This window comes from Hemicordylus capensis, chromosome 1 (assembly GCF_027244095.1).
Source record: "Hemicordylus capensis ecotype Gifberg chromosome 1, rHemCap1.1.pri, whole genome shotgun sequence".
NCBI classification, from domain to species: Eukaryota; Metazoa; Chordata; class Lepidosauria; order Squamata; family Cordylidae; genus Hemicordylus; species Hemicordylus capensis.
The window spans coordinates 290,239,170-290,261,477 of NC_069657.1; the positions used below are offsets into that span (position 1 = coordinate 290,239,170).

General features: G+C 43.0%; 1 protein-coding gene and 1 long non-coding RNA gene across 16 annotated transcripts in view; one reads left to right on the plus strand and one right to left on the minus strand.

Annotated features, from left to right (window-relative positions):
- The window catches only part of DLGAP2 (DLG associated protein 2), a 691,732-nt gene that overhangs the window by 635,947 nt on the left and 33,477 nt on the right, over positions 1-22,308 (plus strand). For all 15 annotated transcript variants that reach the window (XM_053286136.1, XM_053286148.1, XM_053286135.1 and 12 more), the window contains one exon: positions 17,375-17,724. In XM_053286136.1, coding sequence (XP_053142111.1) covers positions 17,375-17,724 — 350 coding nt within the window. The remainder of the gene's footprint in view (positions 1-17,374; positions 17,725-22,308) is intronic.
- LOC128340691 (uncharacterized) overlaps positions 1-22,308 on the minus strand; it is a 64,909-nt gene that overhangs the window by 38,759 nt on the left and 3,842 nt on the right. The window contains exon 2 of the long non-coding RNA XR_008313891.1: positions 13,739-13,861. This is a non-coding gene — a long non-coding RNA (uncharacterized LOC128340691). The remainder of the gene's footprint in view (positions 1-13,738; positions 13,862-22,308) is intronic.

The following is a 22,308-nucleotide window of genomic DNA, read 5'->3' on the forward strand; positions in this document are numbered from 1 at the left end:
CATTCCCTGTGTGTCCCTACAACTGTATCATATTTGGTCGAAATTGGTTCCCACTTCTGCCTCAAACATACACGTCTGCCATCATGTATTGAGGTGGATGACATCATCGCAAACTATGCCGTTGAGGTTTCCCTTTGTGTCACTCATTACAACTGCACCAAATTTGGTTCAAATTGGTTAGGTGCTCCACAGATTAGCCCACTTGCACCTCAAATGTTCACAGGTCCGTCATCTTGAACTGAGGTGGATGTCATCATTAAAAACTATGCCCTTGTGCCGTCCCTATGTGTCCCTACAGCTGTAGCAAATTTGGTTCAAATTGGTTAGACATAAGCTTGCCCACTTGCACCTCAAATGATCACACATCTGCCATTTTGCTTCAGGATGGATGACATCACCACAAACTATTGCTGTTTAGCTGTACCTATGTGTCCCTACAACTTCACCAAATTGGTTCAAATTGGTTAGACAGTCCATAAGTTAGCCTACTTGAACCTCAAACGTTACCACGTCCACCATTCATCTTGAATCAGGGTGGATGACATCATCACAAACTACACCACTGAGGTGTCCCTACAACTGTACCCAATTTGGTTTATATTGGTCCAGACCTTGCAAAGTTGATGACACACACACACCCAGAATGCCACCTTGATCATGAGAGAGGTTTTCCCAGGGTGAGGCTCATCCATTGTGCTGTGGGTGTGCTGACCCCTGCGATTTCCCCAAATGCAGGAAACTCAACTGCATAATTTGCTACTTTCCTTAAGGAAAGTAGGCTAAAAGCATATCATTTTCAAGTAGGCCAGACAATTTTATCTGTTGAATAGAGACTGGATGGTCTCAGGTCTGCCTGAAAAGAAAGAAGGATGGCACTCTGATCCATTTGATTCTACTTCAAGCACTGAACACACGTATCACACTGGTGCCCTCCTCAAGGGACATGCATATATTTCATATTTGGTGTACTCATGGTGGCAAACTAGTTCTGTAGGTGTGTAATGCATAGAACAACCTTTAAACAGGCTTAATTTCACAGTTTGTTTGTGGAATCTAACATTCTTTAATACATTCATATTTTAAAATTATTAGAACAACTTAAGAGTGCACTTAAAGATTTGGCCGGTTGATTCAACTAAATGTGAATTTCATCCCACCCCCAGCCATCTTTGTCTTTGCTGTCCTGTTGGCTCACTATTCCCATGTGTACAGAGCAATTTCTTGCTTACTAAGAGCACCCAGCATTAGGGGTGTGCACAAAACCAGCTGGCCTGGTTGGGTTTGAAGCTGAACTTCCTTCAAACTGGACATTCCCTCGGTTTTGTTGGGGGGGGTTGTGAATGTGTGTGTGTGTATATAAATAAAAACTTTTTCCCTCCGGGGGGTTTCTCTGATGCCACAGGGGGTGTCTGTGGATGTTTCCCCTCCCCCCACTAGCCTCCATTTTGCCAAAAAGTGCCTGGTTCAGGTGATCTTCTGCCCTTTGGGGGCCTTTCTCTATCATGGCAGCCATTTTGGAGGCCACTGGGCCAGCACGGTGAGGGAGAACATCCATGGACCCGCACTGTGGCCTTTGAGAAGCATGCCGGACAGCGTAAACACTTTTTTTTTTTTTTTTTAAAGATTTTTCATGAACGCTGAATGCTGGGGAGTAGGATTCGGTCTGATTTTGAGCCAAATTGAGGGTGGGGGTTGGCTCGACATGACACCATTGAACCGAACTGGTTCAACCTTGAACCGGTTCAGAGTTGAACCTGTTCGCACATCCCTACCTAGCATCTCTAGTTCCAAGACACTTTGGCTGACTTCAGACATAATAGGAAACTGGCAGTCTCTTCACCTCTGTTTTCCAAAGCCATATGTCTGAATTCAGCAAACAGGAGTTAAGAGCAAAAAGGGACCTGCAGTTTCCCTCACCAAACTCCACTCTGAACCTTTGGTCAGAATGGAGTTTTGCCACCCTTAACTGGGACTGGCACTGCAGTTGAGGGAGGAAGCACCTTCCTCTCTCCTGCCTGATTGACTGTGTAGGCTATTCTTCTGTCAAGAAGGAAGCCTGCACACCAGCTCCCACATCTCTCTATAGCCTCGCTGACTGCAGAGAGTCAACTCTTCCTGTCGTCCGAATGCAGATAGGAGAGTAGGGGGAGGGAGGGCATGGAACCACGGGTCCATTAGATCCATGGTTCCACGTTGCAGCTGAATGTGACCTTTGTGAGTTTATCTCCAACCTTTTAACTTGGCTCCTGTTTTCCACAGGCTATTGCCTGCTTGTGGCCCAGTGTCACATCACTTTCCTGTCTCTCTCTATCCTACCAGTCTATCTAGGCTCCTCATCCCTTAGCTATCCTGACTCCTGACCCCTCTTACTACTAACTTTCCACTCCTTTAGCAGTCTCTCTTCTTCCGGCCAATATGGGTGGCAGTTCTGCAGTGTCCAGAACCTACTTGCCACTCCTTTTGAGTTTCTTCCATCAGCCTGATCTTTCAGAAAAACTAAACTGTCAGGATTGAGATATTGTTTCTCACTCACAGATGCAGCTGTACTATCTCCCTTCCACTGATCCCCCACATCTGATCCCCTAATCCTCTTTCTAACCCTGTAGCATGCAAAGCGCACAGTGCAACAATTATCTTACCTAATTTCGCCAAAACTCTGCCAGTGCCCTCTTTGCGGATACCTTCTCACCAAGCCCCAACAATGACTCCCCTCCTCCTGAAGCCCACCAATTCTCTCATCACTGATGCCTTCCTTCTTCCCAACCCAGCCAACCCAGCTCTCATTTCCTAGTGTTGGAGGCAGCCGTCACTGCCATCATTTCTGCTCCTAATCCTGCCCTGCTTTTTCAAACAGTATAGGGCAATCATGAGCAACAGGAAGTGATTCAAAGACTTTTAAAAATATCGGTAGTGCTTTTAGATCATGGAAGTGATTCAAAGACACTTCCATGATCTAAAAGCACTACTGCTCTTCCCCCCTGCCTTTTGAAAATGGGACAGTTAGGAGGGGGAGAGTAGTGGTGGTTACAGAGCAGTGGTGGTTACACAAGTAGACTCCCCGACGGGGAGGCAAAAAGCTGCCTCCCAGTTCTGGGAGTCTCCCCAGTATGCCCTGCACTCTCACTCAGGGCATACTGGGGCTTCCGGGGGCCACGTGGCCCCCGCTCCCCCCAGCACCTGCTGGTTCCATCATGGAGCCGGCAACTGTGTGGGCGGCCGATCTGGCCACCCAGGGCTCCCTGCTCAGTCGTCTGTGGCTTAGCCCGCTCTCCCCAGAGTTTTGCAGAAAGCGGGTCTCACAGATTGTGAGACCTGCCTCTCTGTCTATAAAGAGCAAAGCTTTTCCCGCCTGCACTAATGCAAACACAACATAGCACTCATGCAAGAACGTGGTGCTAACTGGTTCATTAAGCTAGGAGTTTGCATTCTCAACTCGTGTTGTGCTGGTGCAGCAGAGGGCGCTTATGCAAGCTATGGCACAACTCTTGCAAGGAATTACGCAAAGCTACCTGCTGCCCTTGTTGTACAACCACAAGACTAGTGCAAGCAGATCAAGAGCACATGAGAGTGCTCAACTTTGTACATCCACTCAGCTACACAACCTTCTTGCAAGGGGGTATCCTTTTCATTGCACTAGTGCAGCATTACTTTGCATGTCAACCACCAAAATGAAATTGTGTAAAATTAAATCTATACTTATATATCTATATATTCATGGATAATTTATTCTGGAATAATTTTTATTATATGAGAAGCTTTGCAACTTACCCAATCCAAAGGGTCCAGGAAAAATACATTTTGGCTGTGATCCTATGCATTCCCATCTGAGAGTAAAGCCCACTGATTGAATACAGTGATAATGCATAGGTGGCTTTGTCCTCAGAGACTCATAATCTAAATCAAAGAGTGTGCATTATATAAGTTTAGCGATGGCTTGAGTTAATGAAAAGGAAGCATGTATTTCTCATGCTTCCTTTCCATAAAAATCAGATTGTGAAGGATGAGTTATTTTTTTAAACAAAATATGGGAATTCAATAAAAGTCTGGTCTCCGTCACTATTAATCCAGTAATCACAATTCTAGCTTGCCTTGTCATCTGCCACTGAGCAAATGAATAGTCTTCATCCCTCCACTTCCATTCCATTACACATCTATAATGTGCGTTTATGTTTTCAAATAATTTGCTATTTCTTGACAAGGAATAGCATTAGAGAGATCTGAGGACATGGAATTACAAGGCTGTTTTCTGAACAAATGTGCTTCATCTTTCTATTTATTAAATTTTCACCAACCCCATTAAATAACGGGATTTCTTTCTTCTGTTCCACTTTGTATTCACAGAAGACATTCTTAGCTATTGATGGGCAAATTCCTTTCTGCTCAATTCAGAATTGGTTTGAATTTTAGTTTTCTTTCCTAACCTCAGTTTCAAAATCCAAGACTCTGTTGCACCACCAATGACATCAGTACTGTTCAGGAGGAGTGCAACAGGGTCAGAATACCTTTCCCCAACCCACACATGCAACTCCCCCATCCTCCCCTTGAGCTCCTGAACCCAGTTTCCTGTTCCCTCCTGTTCTCCCAAGCAGCAGTAGTGATGGAGAATCCACCAATCCTCCTTCTCTCCTTGTCACCTTAAATGTTTCAGTTACAGGGGCACTGGAAAATATAGTTTTCCAGAGTACCTGGGTCCTCAGTACAGACAATGTATACCCTGGAAATTACATGTCCCCCAAACTCATTGCACTTATTGAGCCCTGCAAAGAAGGCTCCAGTGAAATCCTACCATTACTGCTTCCAGGTAACTGGAAAGGGAAGGAGATAACTATAGTAGTGGGGAACTGTGATGATGCTGGCAAACTGATTATGAGCAGTGGTATAGTGCTGCAGGGACACAATCCTGGTACTTTTTTCCTTCCAGGGTCTCAGCCCGGATGCAAAGCCTTTGGTTTTCTACATGGAAATAATGTGCTGCTCTTGCTATTCCAACTGTTTATTATCATTCTTCCTGTCTTAGGGACATAGGAAGCTTTTCCTGGAGATGCTGCCAGAGATTGAACTTGGGACCATCAGCATACAAGTCCTATGGTGAACTAGTGTTAGGACATCCTAAAATGAAAGATAGGGAATGCCCACTGAAACGCACTGGTTCCTTCCAAATGGCCACTGAAAGTATGAAATTTCTGGATGGCCATTGGCCATTTGGAAATTCCATGCATTCCTATGGTCATTTGGAAACCAGTGCATTTCAGAGGGCATTCCCTGTCATTCATTCTAGTACATTCCCTAGAGTCTACATCATCCTTGACTTCTTGTAACAGGAACCCCCACACCCAAATTATTGCATCTATTTTGGTGGATATGGCTATGGGGGCTGTCATGGAGACCGCCTACACTTCTGAATTTGTGACTTCATCATTGATTATGAGTTGGATTTGAACTTCATTGGTGTGTTTAGGACATAATGAGTTGGAGGGGGGGATTTCTGTTGTTCTGATCCCCTCTCCTGCCTCTTTTCTAAACTTCACCACCAACATCATTACTCATATGTGCTAGATGGGGGTCTTGAACCCTCTGTTCCCCAAGTATCTTAAACATGCATTGGACCAATGGCCTGATTTGGTATGAGGCAGCTTCCTATGTTCCTGTGTACCAGGACAAACACATGTACTGGAATCACAGTAGCCAAGAGTTACAGTAATCAAAAGACAACACTGCACTTCTTTCTGTACAGCATAAACAGTCTAAAATTAAATTTGATGAATATGAAAGTATACCTCTGTCATTTCATTGCAGTCACTTAAAATGATGGAGGACAGAAATATTCATGTACCATGTGTAGGCTACCTCTGTACATTTATTTGCATTTTCCATGCTTCCTTTTCATAAAAATCAGATTGTGAAGGATGGCTACAGTATTTTAAAATTTAAAAATGTCTCAGTGACGCATGTAAGTATTATCCCTAGACTATGACAGGACATCATAGAAGCTTCTTGAAAGGGGCCATTATTTAATTAGAAAATGAAATATTTACGGCTAAAACTGTCATAATTGAAAAATGCATTTGCTTTCTAGAAGAGCCATAAATCAAAGCAGATAGAGTTTCATATTATTATTGAATAGGGAACATTTATAAATCAGTGAGGTAAATTCTATTTACTGCAAATATTTGCGTTTTCTCACTTTGGCAATAAATACATTGAATTGTGAACTTTTCTTATATGATATTACCAGATGATGGTGGTACCAGATAATGGTATTATTTGATTTAGGTCAGTCATGAATTGGTTTCATGACTTTTTGTTTTCATACTGTATATAATTTTTGGTCTCATGGTTTTTGACACCCATACATAATCCAGGAAATTTTGCATCCATGAATTCAGTGGTGCCCCACACAGATGCAATATACCATTCATTTTTACAAGGGGCTCACCTTGCCATGCATTCACACTTGCCAAGAAGCTGAAAACTGCATTGAAAACTCTGATGGTTGGACTTTAGTGGGAAGATTGTTCTTTGTGGTTGAAACACACATCCTCCTGGCAGTCTTGTCAAGGATGCTTGCCTTCCATTGCCCCCACTGCAAGGCAGCCACACTTTCAAGGCAAGGCACAATTGAGCCTTTGATGAATGAGGCTTGTTACATAGCAAACACAATACGCTCGCCTGCTTTTGCTGAAGTAGGCAGTAACTGAAATACAAGTGGAATTTTATCTCTGTCAGTCTAGATGTTTTCCACTTAGGCTAGTGTTGATATCGATTCATGAGAAGAAGGGTGGTTACTGCTTTCAGGCAAGAGGGAATATATGGAGGAATTAGTTAACTGCATTTCTTGGATGATTTCACAGATGTAACCTCCACTTGGCAAACGCACCTTGTCCAATCAAAACTGTCACCACAGCGCTTTTGCTTCTTATCTGTGGATTTTTTTAATGCATTCAGATAGCTTGAAATACAGCCACACTGTAATTCCCAGTTTAAAGCACAATACATGTGCACTCCAAGTTTCCACAGAGAAATCAAATTCTTTCTGAGGCAGAAGTTCACCCAAATATAGACTGAGCACAAGGGATACTGTTCTGCTCTGTGTTGTACAAGTCCAAGTACAAGAGTGACCTTGTATGTCCCATCACACACATTGCCAGTTCAAATGACATGATGTGCAAGAGCTATGAGGACTGCTTTGAGTGATTTGTATGCCAGAATATAAGCAACGGCGATCTGGCAAATAGCAATGCCCAAAATACATTTTACAGTTACAGGATGATCACTAGGGGGAAAACAACAACGTTGATTTGGGAAACCTCTCAAACAGCAAACTGATCGATGTTGCATTGTTTCTCTATCACCAGTCAGAGTTCAAAGCACTACTTTTAATTCTCACTGAACGGATTGAAAAGGGTCTGCATTAAACTAATGTTAACATAGGATCTTCTGGATTTTTTAAAAAAATCATATTATTTTCTTGCTGTCTCCCAGTCTTCAGCTTATGGGTTTCATCCATATCCAAGTGATTATATGGGGTCTTGTTTTGTTTTTTCAAAAATGCTTCTCAAAAATTTTGTTTAAAAGACTTGTATGGGGCATCACTTCTACAGAAAACACAATCTCAAATTATTGCATCCAGACGTGAGAGAAATGGCACCTTGATTCTCAGGATTTCTGTTGATATTGTAGCTGCCAGTAATGCCAATGGAATATTGCTTCTGTTGGACCTCTTGGGCTCAGAGTACTCAAACTGTGCTTTAGACTGTGTTTCAAGGATTGCTTACTTTAGCCCAGCCTCCTTGGTATCAGTGAGGCTAGAGTCAATACTCAATGTTTTACTATCTTTTTCATACGGTACAGAGCACAGGTGGAAAATCTGTACATTATACATGACTAATGTATGTATTTCTAACTACCCGCACACAATAAACTGAAATTTTCATATCTAGGGTCAAGAATTACATTTCATCAGGGAATTTTGAAGAAATTGTTATATGGTTCATCATATATTCATTTGCAATTCTGTATATATTGCAATAGTGTTTAAACCTATTTTATAATCCTGGATTTTATTAGCTTATGGGTAAGACAAATATACTTGCACGGAACATATGTACCATGAGTCACATGGAATGTACGTACTATGTTGCGCACAGAAATGCACACATTTTACCTGCATGTGGCAGGGAGAAGCAATTTTCTCCAATCTCCTCTTCCCCATGCTGCCCTGATGCCTCCCAAACATATGTTCTGGGAGGTCCTCAACCCTTAGGTACATATTTTCAGGGGGCATCAGTAGCAGAGGGAAGGGGCAATTGAAGAAGATTGCTCCCCACCACCACTTGCGCAAGTGAAACATCTTTCCATGTGTGACAGTAAGTGACCCCATGTATGTTTTTACCTCAGACTTCACAGTTCCTTCAGATATGTTGTTTTTCCTACATGGGGTATGGGGGATACACACACACACACACACACACACACACACACACACACAATCATCATGTGTGAATACTTTGAGAATATCACTTGTGTCCATGTTTGAAAGTCCTTGTCCATTATCCTAAAGTGCCAGTAATTGCACTGAGCTGAAATGGGATGCCAGTTTTGCAAAACTGTTTGCCAGATGCTTCCAGAAATTGAATGGCTTCTGCAACAATGCAGAGTATCGTCTTTACATCACAGCAGAACATCATGTGCTACAGAAGCCGTGGAGCCTGCAGCCGTGGCAGGTGCCTCCTTTGGTGGCGGCAGGACTGGCAGCAACAGTGTGGGCAATGGCAGCAGCTCTACAAGATACATCCCAAGGTGGGTTGGGGTCTGCAGGGCTGGGAGGGCAGGGCTGGAGATGAGTGGGCTGCAGAGGGGCTTTGTGAGTTAGGGAAGCTGAGATGGATGGGGTTAAAGCAGTGTTTCTCAAACTTCCTGAAGCCATCAGTAGAGCAAAGCAGCAGCCCTATCCAAATCAGAATGGTATGACAGGAATTGGAGCAACCAGGCATCTCCCCAAATTAAACCTAAATTAATGAGGATATTATCCTAGGCTAGGCACCTTAAGTGGCACAGTGGGGAAATGCTTGACTAACAAGCAGGAGGTTGGCAGTTCGAATCCCCACTGGTATTATATCAAGCAGCAACGATATAGGAAGATGCTGAAAGGCATCATCTCATACTGCATGGGAGGAGGCAATGGTAAACCTCTCCTGTATTCTACCAAAGAAAACCACAGGGCTCTGTGGGTGCCAGGAGTCGAAATCGACTTGACGGCACACTTTACCTTTAGAATGTATTCAAGCCACTCATGTCTCAGCTTCACCTCAGGATCCTGTACTTCCCTGAAACTTTATGTTCGTCTTCCAGGAGTTCTGCATCCTGCAAAAGGATCTGCTGAGTTAAAGGGAAAGATGAGCTGGGCTGAGAAATGAGATCCCCTGGGTGAGGTGAAGTTCACTCATTTATTTTATTTTTGTATTTAAAGGCTATGTTTCAACACTTAGGCGCCAAGGCAGCTGCCAATAATTAAACCATATAAAGTAATAAATAGCTAAAAAGAGTAAAAACAATAAAATACAGGCTAAATGCAGAAACAGGGTAAACATTTTTTTTTTTAAAGACAACTCTCTTGGCCCAAATGCTTGGGTAAAGAGGAGGCTATGGTGGGGGTATAGGGAGTGCATCTCCACAGGGAGGGAATTATACAACCTGGGGGATACAACTGATGTTGGCATTTGGAGCAGAGCCCCCCCCCCCAGGTTTTGTAAGATGAGTAGATTCAGTTGGATAAGCCCTTCAGATATCTAGGATCCAAGCCACTTAGGGCATTAAAGGTCAAAACAAGAAACTTGAAGTCAAAACAAATAACTTGGAAACAAATTGGCAGCCAGATGAGTTATTTCAGTATTGGGGTAATACAGTCCTCCTGAGCGGCCCCACATCTGCCCATGTAGCCCCAGATACCTGGTGGTCACATTTTGCACTAGCAGAAGTTTCTGAATAGTTTCCAAGGGTGGGTGGGCCACACAGAGTGCAAAGGCCACAGCTGCCACCTGACCCAGCAGCAATGCTGGGTCCAGGTGAATCCCCAGTGTGTGCACTTGTTCTTTGTTCCTTCAGAGAGACTGTAAACCCATCTAGAACAGGTTAATCCCTACTCCCTGATTGGCTCTGCTACTGACTTTCAGTACTTCCATTTTCACTGGGTTAAGCTGTTTTGTTGGCCAATACCCACCACAGCACTGCCTCTGTCCTGGTTCAGCATATCAGATGCTAAAGCATTCACATATTGGGGACACTGTAGTCCAAAGCTCCAGATGACCCTCAGAGTTTTCAGGTAGATGTTAATATGTGGAATAAGAGTAAATCTTACAAGATGCAAAACACCAGTGGACCAAGCAAAAGTACCCAGTGACACCTTCTAGGACCACCACCCCTGGAGGTGGGATAAGTACCAGTCCAAGACTAATCCCGACCCTGAGAGTTCAGGGGATACCGTGGTTGATGGATTTACCACTAAGACATCCAGTAGAACCAACAGCAGCACTGTTGAACTTGTCCAGTTCCCAGATAAGGGAATCGGTGACCAAGGCATTTTTGGTTCTGAACCCAGGACAGAAGTGTTGAGATATTTAGAATTCCTTATTTCCTTTTTTTTCAAGAGTCAGTCATGGAGATGCTGCCTGTATATGAATCCAGCTCTCCTGGATTCCACCCACATTTACTGGGACCTGTCCATGGGACAATTTGCCCAGGCTCCCTGCAAGTTGGAGTTGGCCATGGCCACACTACTTGAGGCCTCCTAGTAGCTCTGTATATCAGCCAGCCTAGATATTTGAAATGCTGAACCAGAAGGGACACAATGCCTCTATATGCACAGATATCTTGATAAATGCAGGCAATGCATTTAAGTGAGTCTCAACTGAAAGAAGGAAGGAAGCAATAGCTCAGCTGGCAAGGGACAGTGCCAGATGAGCTGGAAGTGGGTGGCATGTATCAAAAGGGGGGATAAGAGGTGGCATTCTTTCTCTGAAAGCCTCCTATCTAAGACAGGCAGAGCCAGTAGCTACAGTAACAGTGGGAGCCAAAGAGTCCAGAAGGCAGGTCAATGACGACGCACTTGGAGGCTGAGAAGAGATTTGGACACCTAGTGGCTATACCTAGATGTACCTCTGAGCAGAAGATCACATACTCTAGGTCATTATATTTAGTATTGGAACCCAATCCTGTGCATACATGGGAAGTTCTACAACCGTTTAGAAATCAATGGGTTTATGCATGCCCAATTCGGCCTGAAATCTATCTGGCATTAATTGCATTCAAATGATGTTGATGTGATTTAATTTCAGGCTCTTGTTCCCTTTCTTTTCAGTAGCCTGCCCAGTGATGCAAGAAGGATTTCCCACCAAGAAGCTGGTCTCCCCCAATAGTGTAAGTCTTTTGTTTTTAAGCTTATACAACTATAACCTTGTTGATCACATGAATAGCTGTGGTAAACACATGTTGGGCACAACCTGACTTATACTTTATAAAATATATAGATATATAATTTTATTTATATACCAGCTTACCCCACGAAGAACATCTGCGTGCTAGTACTTGATTGCTCCCCTCACCCCCTGCCACAGCCCCCTCACCTCAGAGATCTCTTCACCCTTACCCAAGCCCCACTCCTGTTCCTCCCCACAGGAGCAGCAGCAGCAGTTGACCAGGCCCTTCCTCGGAGCCACCACCACCACCATCGCTCGTTCCCCTCAGGTCGCTGACTGGCCTGAGCCCACCCCTTGCCTGCCTGCCTCCCTCTGACAATGGCCTCGGAAGCCCCATACAGCAGCAGTGTTTGACTGGGCCCTTCCTCGGTGCCAATAGGTGCCACCACAGCTGCTTGTTCTCTTCAGGCTGCTGACAGGCTCAGGCTCATCCCTCGCCCTTCCTTCTTTCTCTCTTCTCCTCCCTTCTTTTTCTCTTTTCTCTCTCTCCTCCATTTGCTCTTCCCCTCTTTCTTTCTTCCGCTCCCTTCTTTCTCTCTCCCTCTTCCTCCCTCCCTTCCTGAGTTAACAGATCTTGTTTATCTTGTTTCCTTATCTAATTCACACAGTGGCAGCCTCCTTCTCCTGAAGGGGCTCTTTCCTCCCTCATGACCCCTCTCTTTGCAGAATTCTGCCCACTATCCTTTTATATATATCCTCTTTATAATCAAGAACATATTCTGACCAGTAACAGTTGCATTCCAACTGACTTTAACCATCACAGGCTCCTTCTCCCTATCTGCATATGGAATCCCCACTGCCCAATCACCATGGTGCTTCTGCTCGCAAACTCTCACGAGAGCTGCCACACATGGGATTAGCCACAGGTAAGCCTTAGAAAATTATATAGATAGATGATATAGCATATAATGAGGCTGTTCACATGAGGAGCCCTACCTGGATTTGTGCAGCCCTAACAGGGTAGGGCTGTTTGTGTGTAGCACTAGGATTGTGGGTGCTGCCCTTCCAGGTAGCCCAGGGTTTTTACCCCGGCTTTTACATGGGTAGAAGAGTGCACCCTTCCTCCGGGTCCCTGATCATGTGTCTGCTCAGACTGCCTGCCCGAGCTGGGCACCTAGAGCACCTGGCTGAGGGAGAATCCTTCAATGCACTGTGCTCCTTGCGGGAGAGCTGTTAATGTGGACATGCAAGCCGTGTGCCCAGGAGGACAGGAGAGATCATTTGGGAGGAAGGTAGGTGCTATCTTGACAGCCTCCGTGTCCCAGTAAAAGGTTGTGTGTAAAATTGTGGGAACTGTAACAGAACTTTGAACAGCAATGTTTCTTCACTCTACCTTAGGAAAAAGTTTGCTTCACTTTACTTTTAAAAATTGTGCACCTTAACTCTTAGCAGACTTTGGAGAAGTCTGAGCAGTTTAACTTACTTTTGAGCAACTAAGTCATTCCTAGCCCATCTGCACAGATTGTATAACAATACTGTTAAGCACACATGGTTGAACAACTGTCTCTCTTGTTTTTTTAAAAACAGAACTTCCACAAAGATGGCAAGAAAGATGTTCAGGATTGGGAGAGGCAACAGAGAAGACCTTAATACTGTATTGTTTCTGTGAAGGGAAGACAAAAGAAGAGACTTTATACCAAATTAAAAATGGACTAATTATTTTTAATATATTCGTACAGTGGGCTGCTTTTTATTTAAAAGATTGTAATTTTCTGCATATGTTGTAATATTCTGTAATGGCACTATAGTTTTAGTTATTTTACTTATAGGCAATAGTATCTACGTTATCAGTAGTTAATTTATACATAGATCATAGATAGGATCATAGATAGGACAGTATTAAAAAACATTACAATTTATGGTGTAATTTATAAATTATGTTTCAATATTTTTGGAAACAATGATTAACAGTGCAAAGCTTTTTAGTAACAGTTACTTTAATGTGTATATTAAGATGCAACTGTTTTCTTTAAAAATACACCAATTATTATTATTATTTTCCATTTATATCCTGCTCTTATTCCAAGGAGCCCAGAGCAGTGTACATGGTTATGTTTATCCTCACAACAAACCTGTGAGGTAGGTTCAACTGAGAGATATGTGATTGGCCCAGAGTCACCTAGTGAGTTTCAAGGCTGAATGGAGATTTGAACTTGGGTCTCCCCAGTCCTATTTCCACACTCTAACCACAACACCACAATTTATAATGCTAGTATTTTATTGCAATGTTTTAAAGATTGAAATGAAATAAAGCAATAACGTACAGTTAATTCCTTGTCTGGTGATTTTCTACAGGTCATTCTCTTCATCTCTGTATCTGCTCTTTACTTTTTGCTTTGGGGTCTTCTTTTCTCTCCCTCTGTAGCTTTTCTGGACTTCCTCTTCATCTATGGCAACAGAGAGAAAGGTGGCTGCTTTAGAATCCTCCTCCAGTTGTTCCTGGTGAATTACAGCATCTCCACATTGTGGAGAGGCAACTCAATTTCTGGATAACCACACTACTAGCTGTGCTGAAGAGTCACTTAGAAGAGGTGCTTGTCGGTGAGCAGGGTCAGCGTCATGTTTCTTAGGGCTCTTGGCAAATTGTCCTCCGTGTGCCTTCTCTCATCTGAGTAGGCCCCAACAAAGTCACTCTGCCACTATGAAGGCTATAGGCAAAGAGATGGTCTCGGCACATCAGCAGTAGGTTCTTCTGAAGGCCCTGGGCCATCAGCAGCTGCTCAGTGATGCCAGTCCCTATTGCTGGCCCTACTGCTGAGCAAGCAAGATGAAAGATGAGTGTCTCATCGAAGGATGGTTCTTTAGTGAAGATTAGCTCCTGTGATGACCTAATATGCTAATATTAGTCCATTTAAATTCCTGTGTGCACAGAGGCTCCAGTCTAGCCACCTTGCATGCAGGAGCACCCCGCCAGTGTCTTTCTCACCTTCAAAATGGCCCAGCCTCTCTATTACTGAATAATATTACATCAAGCCCTATTTAAAGTTTCTAAGCGCAGCAGGGAAATGACTTGACTAGGAAGCCAGAGGTTGCTGGTTCGAATCCCCGCTGGTATATTTCCCAGACTATGGGAAACACCTATATCAGGAAGCAGCGATATAGGAAGATGCTGAAAGGCATCATCTCATACTGTGCGGGAGATGGCGATGGTAAACCCCTCCTGTATTCTACCAAAGACAACCACAGGGCTCTGTGGGCGCCAGGAGTTGACCCCAACTCGACGGCACACACCAAGTTACAAATGGGTCCTTGAAGAATGCAATCTGCTTTATGCTTCAAGAAGACAGAAGGAAACTTGGAGCCAAGTTCAATGTTTAGTCTTCTCTGAAAACAAAACTCACCCTTGCAAATTTGCATGTGTTCAGTTCCTTTACAACACTTATATTTGCCCAACTTTAAATAAAACATGTGTGCCATTGTGTTAACACTATCAGACTGTAGGAATTGTAGTGCCAAACCCCGCTCCACAGAACCTAGGGAACATTATGGGAATTGCAGCACCACTGTTGATGGATATTTCACAAGCTTGGGCTTATGTTCACAAAAACAGGCTTACTTGAAAAGAAAGGATTTGCTCTTTCTCCCTCCCCAACCATGGCAACCTCTGAGTAGAAAATCAAATAAATATTTGCCTATAATTAAATGTGGCTTGATATGGAGAAACCATCTGAAAAGGTTTTCTAATGTTCTTTGGAACTCTGAAATTCACTTTCATTTCCACACTGGAAAATCTTTGATTCCAAATCTACTTGGAATTTAACAGATTTCTTGGAACAGAGGGGTGTATTTCTTATTTGTAAATTGTCTTTCTGTTAAAAATATTGAAGGCAATCTGCATAATCAAATTAAAGAATTCAGATGAGAAGATTTTCATCAGTGTATATTAGTACCATCTATTTTCTGACCTCATAATGTTTGTCTTTAAAATGTTCCTTATGATAATGATATCTGTTCCTTTCCCCAGGCATCAGAAATTTCTACAGACACCACAGTTGGGACTTAATAGGCTTCTTCTTATGAACCTCTCCCCATGTTCATAAATGTTCATGCAATTTACCCACTGGATTATCAGTCTGGTATTATCCCACAGTCTGGTGTATTCAGCCTTCTTACTCATCAATGCTAGACACATGGCCTCCAGAGAGTGCAGCCAGCATGTGGCTTCCGCCCCGGGGGTATGACCAGCATGTTCAGTAAACATGGGGAGAAGTTCATAAGAAGAGCACTTAAGACTTCAGGATACTTGAAAAGTAGACAAGGCTTCATACATTAAAAAAAAAAAAAATCCAAGGCAACTTTTTACAGATACCACACAGCAGAAATTAGTGTTTTAGTATGTGGACCACTCATAAGTCAACTCCTGACATACAAATCAAGAACAAAATGTGCATATCATCTATACTGGCATTAGAACCATCAGCTGAAGCATTTGTGAAATCCAAAATTATACATCAATTTCTAATGTATGGTAAATAGTAGGGAGTGAACATACATGACCATTCACCAGATTGGAAGCTGCTATAGTGTCCTTTGATATGTAAGTTATCTGTAATATCTTAACCAAGTGGTTTTACCACACATCCATAACAAATTAAAAAAATCCACGTAGTCAAGGAAGTGATAAAATTTCCATCATGTCTTTACAAGATGTTGCAATTTAACAGGTATCTGCAGACCTCTTCAGATGTCATCAAGGTCATAGACAACCAACATGTGAGGGAGCAAGCAGGAGTGTACTGGCTAGTCATGCCCCTGTAGGAACTCACTTCTTGGCTTTGTCCACAAAGTGATTGTGTGTAGAGGGCAGCACTGAACACCAGGGCATATCCTCTCCACCCTTTTGAAACTGTGGCTGCACAAAGTCCCTCTCAGGGGAGAAATACACATTGCACTGCAACCATGTGAAATGAAAGTCTGTTGGGCTCTTTTCCTTTGCAAAGTGCCCATGGAACAAAGTGTTTTGAAGCAGGAAGACCTTACAGATGTGGGTGTGAAAAACTGTGAGAGTAAAAACAGGGTTGAGAGTGTAGTTTCAGGGGGAAATGTAATTCCTTTTCCTCTTCAAATGACTCCTCCCATTGGTACTTTGCCTTGGATAAGGAACCGTTGTTACATGTGATTGTTTTTCAGATGTTTTTGCCCCTCAACCAGCTGTTTTCACAACCCTGACTCATTCCCTCTTGTTCTAGGGGCATTCTATGGCAAGATAAACCATCTAACTTACTAGGCTGGTAGACCATTTTCTCTAGGAATAGCAGCTTATATGTAACATACACCATATTTGACCATTTTCCGCACCCGTAAATCACAATGATGTTTTCTATTAATCATGTTTTCTCTCCTCTCTTGTTTTTTCTAATTGTGTTGTAATCTACACAAATTCTGTTCTGTTATGCTCTAGCCTTGGGAAGCCAGGTTGATTAGAATGTTGTCACAACCTTTTCCTTAAGCCGTTAGGTCATTTCATGATCCACACCAGTTTGAATGTAGAAGAAAAGACTTGTGCTTCTTCTGGTGCCATTTGGAGCATTGATCAACAAGCATCTGTGTACAAATCCAGGTTTATGACCCTCCCTCTCTGTGTGAACATTTATGGAAATTATCTGCTAATTCCTTTGTATCTTCATTGTAGCTGAAGCTTCTCACTTGAGCATGAGGAACATTCACAGTCATTGTTTCCTGTTTGTAATAAAATGAACCTGTTGCTATGGCTACCCATTCTCCATATGAGGGAGAATTTATGCTGATTGTGAGGTTCATAGATGAGTATATTTCATAATTGCCTCAAGTTTTTTAAGAAGCATAATCCATCTTTAACTGTCTTTTCCCTCCCTATAAATCACAACAATGCTTTTTACTAATCATGTTTTCTGTTGTTCTTTTCTTAATTTCTTTTGTAGCTGTAACGTACACTAGTTACAAAAAAACACCACCGCCTGTACCCCCTCGAACCACCTCTAAGCCACTAATCTCAATTACAGCACAGAGCAGCACAGAATCAACCCAGGATGCCTATCATGATAGTCGGACTCAGAGGATTTCCCCGTGGCCCCAAGATGGTCAAGGGATGTACAACTCGACAGATAGTTTGGACAGTAACAAGGCCATGAACCTTGCCATGGAAACCGCAGCTGCACAGCGCCATGTGGCCGAGAGTCACAGCACCTCAGTACGAACCAGCGACAAGGCCATCCTAGTGACAAAAGCTGAGGAGTTCCTTAAGAGTCGACGCTCATCTATAGGGATTCAGGTAGCCTGTCATTAACATTTATTCTGTGATGAGTTGCTTGCCTCTGCTCCATAAATAGCACCAAATGAGTCATTCTGCTTCAGTGGCTCCTAATAACCTGACAAACAATCCCTGGCTGCTTAGCATTAATTGTAATTCACATCATGGCGGTGTGGCCAGGCAGAAAAAGGTTCAGCCAACGTGCAGTGCCTGGAAAGAAAATGAATGAATATATCTCTAGGCCGGTTACCTGTCATTAATGCTTGATATGAAAATTATACTGCTTGGCCACAGGTGAACAGTATGTTCATCTCTTTTTCAATCCTTCAGAGTCTTTTATATAGAATTCTGCCAGCAATGGAATCATTGCCTACAGTCAATGATTCCCTTGTTGACTTTGAAGGAGAGGTCAGCCTGGTATGTGCTGTTTATTCTTTCCTGTTTCACCACCAAACACTGCATGGAAGAAGAACGCCCCACAGCACTGCATGCACTGCACTGTCAGCAGTAACTACAAGCACTTCCTTTGTGGTAGTGTTTTAAATACATATCCATGTGCACTGATATTAACCATGTTTGTTGTGGTTCTGTCCCCATGTGCATACTCAAGTGACAGGTAGAAAAGGAGGAGCTCTAGTGACTTTTTCCTTTACTGGTTGGATATGCAGCTCAAGGGCAATAAAGGAAAAGTATGAGAGAGCTAATTTCAAGGTGCACAATATGCATGAAGGCTCTGGCGCCTCAAGTTTCCAAAGGAAAGGCTTTTTAGTAAAAACACACCAGCCATAATTTGGCAAACGGTTGACAGCATGGCAGTTTTTCCTTTGGCGGGCTTTCAAATGCATGCTTTCTCTGCTTGAAAGCTGAGGTGATAATGGCCTCAGGATTGATAATGGCCTTAGGACTGTATCACTTCATTATGCATATTTGAATCAGCAATGGTATCTTAAGTCAGTGTTTTTCACTATTTTTCAAATGGGAGCCATTTTGGCGACGATTTGAAAGCCATTTCCCACCAACTCAACCTCAGTGCAGTGCTGTGCTTCTCTGAGTATAGTCCTTCCCAGTGCTTTATCCATAAAGCTCTATGGGAGAAATACTGGGAAGGCCTACACTTTTCGGAGTTCTGTGTGCACCTTCCAAGATGGTGCCGTGGTTTGAAGAAGTCTTATGATGAAGAACCTGATGAAGAACCCTGTCTAAAGTAGTAAGGTTTCTATTGGAGTTGTGTGAGCTCTCAATGCCCATTTCAAATTAGGTCAGAAATGATCTAATATCTTTCCCCCAAAAATGTCAGTGGGGGGTGGGGGGGTGGCAACCATTTTACAATTGGGGCTCCACCCACAACACCCTCCTTATCAGCTAGTATTAACTGATGGAGACAAGAACAAATAGAGATTTGCTCACACATTGCACAGATGAACTTTGGTGGGAAAGAGAGGTTCCTGTGCTGCTGTGAGGCTCTCCAAAGCACGGCCATGCTGCTACAGAAGCAGACTGTTCCATGCCTGCTATGCATTGTACAATAATGGCAGTAACCCCAACTGTGATTGAGCAGCACTTAGTAGACACAAAGCAGCCCACCTCTGCAATAGCGTGGGCATGCTTTGGTGAGCCTCACAGCAGGAGAGGCACCTCTATTCTCCCCCATTGGCACTCCCCTGCACAGGAAGTGAGCACATTTTCACTCCAGTCTCAGGCACATGCTTGAGAGTTACTTTATAGTTACTGCTTATAAAGACAAGAAACACATATTTAAAGGTCCAACTGACCATGAAAATTAAACTTGCAAAGGGATTTAAAGGAGTCTTTTGAGACAGAAAGGATCTTTCCATATATCTTTGGGAGCTCAGTGCAATTGCAATGCACATTAAAGTATTAATGAATCTTGAAGTATTTTGAGGAACAAAAATAAAATCTGACCATGACTGGCAAGACAGGCTACCAGCCAGCGTGGTGTGGTGGTTAGAGTGCTGGACTAGGACCGGGGAGACCCGAGTTCAAATCCCCATTCAGCCATGAAACTAGCTGGGTGACTCTGGGCCAGTCACTTCTCTCTCAGCCTAACCTACTTCACAGGGTTGTTGTGAAAGAGAAACTCAAGTATGTAGTACACCGCTCTGGGCTCCTTGGAGGAAGAGCAGGATATAAATGTAAAAATAATAACAAAATAATAATAATAATAATAATACCAGACCTGTTATTAAGTGCTTGCTAAATAATCAGAATAATAAGATTAAGTGGATGGAGACGCTTTTCTACGTCTTGTTTGGCCTAGTTTTGGAGGTGCTTTTGTTCTTTTGTTCTTGATGATGGGCTTTAGATTTGGGCTAAAAACAATGTAATTGTTTAAAAAGAGAACTGATTTACTTTGGGTTCCTCCCCCCTCCCCTATTTGTTAACAGATGATGAAGGTTAGGAAGGACTTGTGAGCTTTCCTGAGCATAGAAGAACTTGAAATTTACAGAGATCAGTAAATTTGAACTCCTTTGAACTCTATTTTTTCAAATTCCTATTGTTTTACTCGAGCTTGGAGAAGTTTGCTGGCATCTCTGGTTTTTACTGATAATGTGATGATGGTGATAAACAGATGTACTGGCTACAAAGATTCCCCTGCATGGGAGTTATTAGCAAAGGTTGTATCATGCCTGTGGTAACTGATTGTTTATATTGGCCACCTTCGCACATAATCGGAAACCGCAGGTCCATTGGACCCACGTTTCAGCCTCCAATCTGGAGCCTGGGAGACTGGGGGTGGTAGTGGTGGTACTGGCTACATGTGCTTCCTCCATCTAATGACAGACAGCTGTGGCAGCCAACCAGATGCAGAGAGAGGGAGGAGCTTCCTACTCTCAACTCTGGTTACAGCGGCAGCCTTTGGATGACACAATGCTGCTTTCTAACCAGAGTTATCCCCCATGAAACCGAAGAGCAACCAAGAGTGACAATTCAGGTTTGTGACCTGAAACATCAGGTCACTTTATGGACAGAACTGAAGGTTCCCGAATTTGGATGACCAGAAACCCAAACCTCTGGCATGGTTACCTGAGGTTTGGTATGATGTCTGAAGGTGGCCATTGTATTATTCCTCTGCTACGTATTGTAAGCAAGCATTATTGATCATACAAATGATACTCCATGGGCCAGAATAAGTATAACTACAGCACCAGGGATACTGAGATTTACAGGTTAACTCCGGGGACTGAATATGCTATGCAGAATTCAGAACAGTTTTTTTAAACTTGCTGTCAGGTGATCAGGTCCATGGTCACTGCTCCATGGTCACTTAAAGGCTCTAGAAAATAATTGACAATTAATTGAAGGTAATCTGGGTGACCCATGTAAAGAGCCAATGTCCTCTGAAGCAAGAGGAGGTGATCCTTGATGCTGCATAAGCATGCACCTGATTAATGGAATGAGGTTCAGCTCATTTGTTAAATAGGCAGACTTGCATTTTTGACTGGGTATGTTGGTGGTGATATAGCCACACTAAGGCTGCTGAAACTGCATGCCATTCTGATAATAGGACAAGAATTTCTGCTCTGTCTCAAACATTATGGAGAATAGTGGCTGCCTTGTTAAATTTCATCCTTGTTAAGTGGAATTGCTGTCCCCTTTAAACAAAAGCCATTCCACTGACAATAATAATTGCCAGGTTTAAATAGATGCCATGGAATGCTTCCTGATTAGATAGGTCTAATTTAAAATAGATCTTCTAAAAGCACTTGCGTAGCGAGCACTCCAGGGGTTGGGAACGTGCAATTCTTGCTGGAATCTTGGACCTATAAAACATGACTAGGTTGGGATAAAGATTGGCCTCCCTACCTCTGGCAAATGACTCTGCTGGTGTATTGCAGTCTATAATGCAATTTAGTATCAACATAAAATGATCAGGTCAGCTCTTCTCTGTGTGGTTAGGCAGTAATTAAGTGTGGGGATGTAACGATTCACGCTGCAGTACACTGCAATGAGGTGTTTTTTTAAAAAGAAGAAGAAGAAGAAGAGAACTCTGGAAGATGATAAAGAAAAGCTCAGAAAAGCAGTTTGGGCTTCCACATACTACATTGCTGTTCAGATTTCCCCTCAAATTGAAAGGTGTCGATGGTTGCTCCCACCTGCTCTGCACAGCAGCTAGATCCAAGGCCTTGACTGTGCCTGTGTCTTCAGTCCATCTCTGCTTCAGCACCATTTGTACTCAAGCGCTCATTCCCTCACTTAATTTTTTTCTTCTTCTTTTAAGTTGATGTCCTTTCCAAAAAGGGCTAGATCTGCCTTCTTATTAGCTGCTTTCAGTTTGTGGACTCTCCAAAATCCCCGAATACATTTGTTCAGCAATTTACACAGACACAGTTGAATCTCTATAGCAACGAGGCATCTGATGTTCAGTCCCCAGTGCTTGCTTTCAAGTACAGCAAATGACAAACATTATTTGTCAAAGGTATGGGCTCTGGAGGGGAAAAAAGGCTGAACTGTATATTTTCAGTAGGACAAAGACTTCTTGCAGCCTCCCCGTTGGCAGATCTACATGGCACACCAGACCAAAAGTAGCAAAACCAGTTAAATTATTTAGCCAGGGCTTTTCTATTTCAAACACTTGTTGGTTTG